Source organism: Notothenia coriiceps, unplaced genomic scaffold (genome assembly GCF_000735185.1).
Source record: "Notothenia coriiceps isolate Sejong01 unplaced genomic scaffold, NC01 NC01_scaffold00019796, whole genome shotgun sequence".
In the NCBI taxonomy this organism is placed as follows: domain Eukaryota; kingdom Metazoa; phylum Chordata; class Actinopteri; order Perciformes; family Nototheniidae; genus Notothenia; species Notothenia coriiceps.
This window is the reverse complement of record NW_011352497.1, coordinates 34,986-39,764: the sequence shown is the minus strand read 5'-3', so window position 1 is coordinate 39,764 and position 4,779 is coordinate 34,986. Positions and strand designations below refer to the sequence as shown.

General features: G+C 37.4%; 1 protein-coding gene across 1 annotated transcript in view; it reads left to right on the top strand.

Moving 5' to 3' along the window:
• The first annotated feature begins 4,232 nt into the window (after positions 1-4,232).
• LOC104952288 (ras-specific guanine nucleotide-releasing factor 1-like) overlaps positions 4,233-4,779 on the top strand; it is a 4,738-nt gene continuing 4,191 nt past the window's right edge. The window contains exon 1 of the mRNA XM_010779084.1: positions 4,233-4,311. Coding sequence (XP_010777386.1) covers positions 4,233-4,311 — 79 coding nt within the window. The remainder of the gene's footprint in view (positions 4,312-4,779) is intronic.

Genomic DNA, 4,779 nt, shown 5'->3' with positions numbered 1-4,779 from the left:
ACTATTTATTCAGCTACTTTTGAATGCATACAGTACATTAATTCCAAGTCAAGTGCATTTTATTTTCTCTGCAGGATAACTAAAACAAAGTGCATTCAGAACAAAGCCAAGGTGCTTTAAAATAAACACCTAGGCCAGTAGGCCTACAACAAAATAGTGTAAATAAAGACTCTAACAGCCAGGCCTTCAACAACAACAAATGTGCAAACTGGATAAATCCACATGATTGTAACTATTTACAAATGAAATTACAATTGAATTTGAAGAATCTGCAAATAAGGCTGTCTGTCCTCATAAGCAAAGTAGTAAACATTGTATAAAGATACATAAAGTGAAAACTGGATACAAAATCCACAATCAATTACAAATTAAATTACAATTTCAAGAATCTGCAAATAAGGTGGTCTGTCCTCATGAGCAATGTAAACAACATGTATCATTTAGATACCGAAAGTACAATATATTGAACACTGTGCTGCTGTCATTCCCCCTAATGATAACCTGAGATGGTGAATTATAACTCACAATGAAAATTGTTCAGGAAAGTGGGTATAGAGTAGACATGTAGAACTAGATAAGCTTATGATAAGCCAGCCTTGTCTACTTATTAAGGAAAAGTGGGAGGTTCTTTTTAATGAACAGTAGCTTCTCTGCTTTATCAGCCATAAGTCTGTTCCTCTTCTCATCAAGCACATGAGAGGCAGCGCTGAACAGTCTCTCGCTGTCAGTGCTTGTGATTTGATCTTACTCCGCATATTTGTCCGGGTGTTTTGATTTCAAGTGGTGGAGTAATCCCGAAGTGGTGAAAGTCTTTGCAGTTACACCCCCTCGAGAAATGTCAGCTGAACACGTTTTACAAATCGCAATCCGCGCCTCTTTCTCTGATATTTTTAGATATCTCCAAGCGCCAGACATGTTGGCTGTGAGCCAGCCGCGAGCATGGTCGCGCGCCGTGTTTGTCGCCGCGTTTTGATTACGTCATCACAACAACACGTGCACTTTGTTGTAGTTATCCTACAGAGAAAAGAAAATGCACTTGACTTGGAATTAATGTACTGTTTGCATTCAAAAGTGCTGAATAAATGTTCTATGGACCCATAATAGTGATTATTATTTAAGTTAAGTTTTGCCATAATCATGTCTTTTTCCATAATCAGGCAGCTGAACAACATTGGTAAAAGATGTATACATTATATATATTTCTATTAATCATTTTCGGCCTTTCGGCATTCGGTTTTCGGCCAACTGTTTCCTATTTTCGGTATCGGTTTCGGCCAAGAATTTCCCATTCGGTGCACCCCTTGTAATAACAATAACTCATCTCTCTCGAGTTTTATTTTTGTGCTTTGCCAAAAGCCACTGTGTCAAATGTCCTTCTTGGGTTGCCGTATGTAGTTGTCAAATATGGCGGAAACATCTCGCACATGCGCACTGCAGTTAGGGCAGGGCTGCAGATCGGGTAGTGACAGTCACAACCAGCGTCGTAGGACCGCTTAGCGAGATCGCGTTAGGGTTATTTAAGCCAGATAACTCAAACATATCCAGGGGTCTGTTGAACTGGCTTCGTAGTACAGGGCACTGGTCTCAACACTTGTTTAGTTCTCTTTAGTCTCAACGATAGGCTGCTACTGTATGCGAAAACCACCAACAGTTCTGCAACAACACACACGAATAGTAAAACACGTAACACTTCATAACAGTTAACTTACCTGCGGTTAACTTTTTAAGTTTAAAACAACTTAAAAAGGTTGTTATAAACCAAACAACACAGAGCACCATACTTCCCCCTGTTTACTCCAAAGAGCTGTGGGAGAAAGCGTCACATGAGTCGGCTTCATTTCAGTGTAACACCCCCTTCCTTTGACTCCCCCCTGTAAAGCTGCAAACACAACGTGCTGGAAAAAGTATTCAGATACTACTACTATTACTGTAGGCCTACTCAATTTTAAGTTAACGTACTTCATCGAGAATGGCACTTAAGTAAAATAATTCAAGTACGATTAGGATAATGTACTAAAAGTAAAAGTAGCCTACTCATTGCAGGAAAAAAAACAATAGATTGAAATTGAAATATTTTAAAGCAAAAGCAGCAAATCTTGACATTTAAGAAGCTCAAAGTGCTTTGCTGCTGAAACATAATTTTGGATAGTTTAATCTATAATAAATAATAATATTTTACAAGTTCTTTGTATTGTATTGTCAAAATCTGAATGTATAAGGTAATTATTAAATGTCATCTGTGAAATAATTGTAGGCTAGTTAAGTAAAATTGACAAAATTAGCTTCCAAAATGCAGTAGAGCCAAAGTATTAAGCAGTATAAATAAAAAAATACCCGGGTAAAGTACAAGTGCCTCAAATGTGTACAGTACTTTAGTAAATTCCTAGTTACTTTCCACCACTGCTCAGTTCACAGTGTAAAACAAACTTGGCAGCCTTTGAGACACTTCTCCCCCTGAGAAAGAATAGATTTATTAACAAGAGGTAATCAGGAAAGAATACACTTTTATACAAAACTGGAAATACTACTCAAGCTGTTGAAATAGACTGAAAGATAATTCTCATACCACTGGGTATTGCTCACTGCAAACATTGGATGTGCCTGTTAGAGGGTAAAGATTCATGTGCAAGGGTGGGGTTTCAATACAGTACACAAACTGTCCTAGATATAGATTTGATTTGAACACGTAAAAGTGGTACATGCCTGCCACTTAAGCTTTAGGTGTTTTTCTATACAAAGCCTGTAAAAAATACCTATAAATATTCCGAGAATAAGCACAATATAACTATAGTTCCTGCTAACACATAGACAGGATACAGAATGTGTTACACTTATAAGTTGTTTTCAACATTTGCTTTAAAGTATCATACACAGGAAAGTTATTACAGAGTTGAACAATCATAAGGATAACACATTTCGAGGGATATGTTTTTTTTAACACATTGCACGTTAGGAAATGCATCAGACTGCCTGTACACAATATTGTACACAGCAAATATTTCTGCTTCATTGGAAAATTGGAGAACAAAATAGTTTACATACTTTTGTGTATATAATCTATTTCATGATTAAGGCAAAACTATAATGCACTGGCCAAAGAGGATTAACTGTAAACACTACGGTCTGAGTGTAGAAGCTGGGAATTTAACTTCCTGAAGTGGCTCAATATTACATCTGCTACATACTCTGCCCGGTGCTTATGCTCTATATACATCATGTTGCCCACCAGGGGAATAAGGTGATAATAAGCAAAGCATAAAAACCCATCTCTCCACACTGAAAACATGTTCCAGCTCAATCAGAAATTAGCAGGTATTCTTGTCGCAGTCTGACTTAAAAATCTCTTGTCTTTATCTTTCTGTGGCTACATAAAATATCAAATCACACGAGTCAACTTCCGCCACCACAGCAGTCCCCCTTTATTTGTCTCAGAGGAAAAGTTCTTAAAGCGTCGTTATTTCAAGTCTTTAAAATTGGAATCCTTAGGTTTCTTTTTTTATCAATCCAGATGTGTATAATATTTATGATTATCATTCTTTCTGAAATTGACATGGCACTTACTGGATTTACATTCAGTAATAAGATAGTTTTCTGGTTTGGTGGCGCAGTCAGTCATCTCAGTTTCAAATCGCCCAGGACTGAAATCGTAAGGATTACACAACTTTGATGTAATTGTAATGTAGCTAGTGGATTGGCAGATATTTGTATTATTATTAAAATGGCACTTGAGGAAAAGCAATATGTTTGTATGGGGACTTGTTTAAAGACAACTGCACTTATGTTTCTCTCTTTGACTTTGACACCTGAGCAAAAGTAGGAGTTTATCATCATGTGTCAAATGTGACCATCATCTCTCAGAAACGAGACAATAGGATATGACTAAATATATTTTCTGTATTTACTCTCATCTGTTTATTCTGTGGTTGAAAATTAATGTATCATAAAATGGTTTTCAAGACAAGAAATAACATAAATACTCTGTAACTATAAATAAAACCTCTCTGGGCTTCTACTCAGTCTCTAATAACGATTATACACAACAAGTCCATTGGGGAGCACATACTAGAAGGGCACAGCCTACTGTGTCTAATACAAATAATAGTTTATGTACATTATGATATATTGTTCCTGTACACTTCACTACACTGGCTGCATCACCGCCTGGTACTGCCTTTATCTGTAAAGCATCAAAGAGGGTGATGAAAACTGCTCAGCACATCACCAGGATATAGATGCCACCCATGGAGGAAGTCCACACCGAGCGGGGCAGGAAGAAGGCCAACAGGATTATCAGAGACCCCAACCCACCCAGTCCCCCACCCTGAAGATAAGGATCAGTTTCATCCAACAGCCTTTTTGAACTCTTGAGCTCATTACTACTGTCAATTTACCTTTTATATACTTTTATTTAGTTTATTCAGTTGAATTGTGTTGTATTGTAACTTCTGCGACTTATTATACATCTTACAATCCCATTATTCTAACATTCTCATTGCGAATGTAGAGTTCTAATATGATGTTCTTTGCCAATGTCTTTGTAATTGTTGTGCATATAACTTAAATGTGATCCATAGGAGGGGTGGGGGTGTGCGATCCTCTTCATGCTGAAGTTTTGGGCTCGATTCTCAGAGATGCGTCATACAGGCTCTCCTCATCCAGTGTCGTACTGCTGTCCAGCAGGTACTTCGCAACCTAAAGTAATAATAATTACAGCAAAAACTTAAATTAGAGTCCAAAGATGTCAAACATATCGGGGAATCAACAGAGATGCAAGCTGAA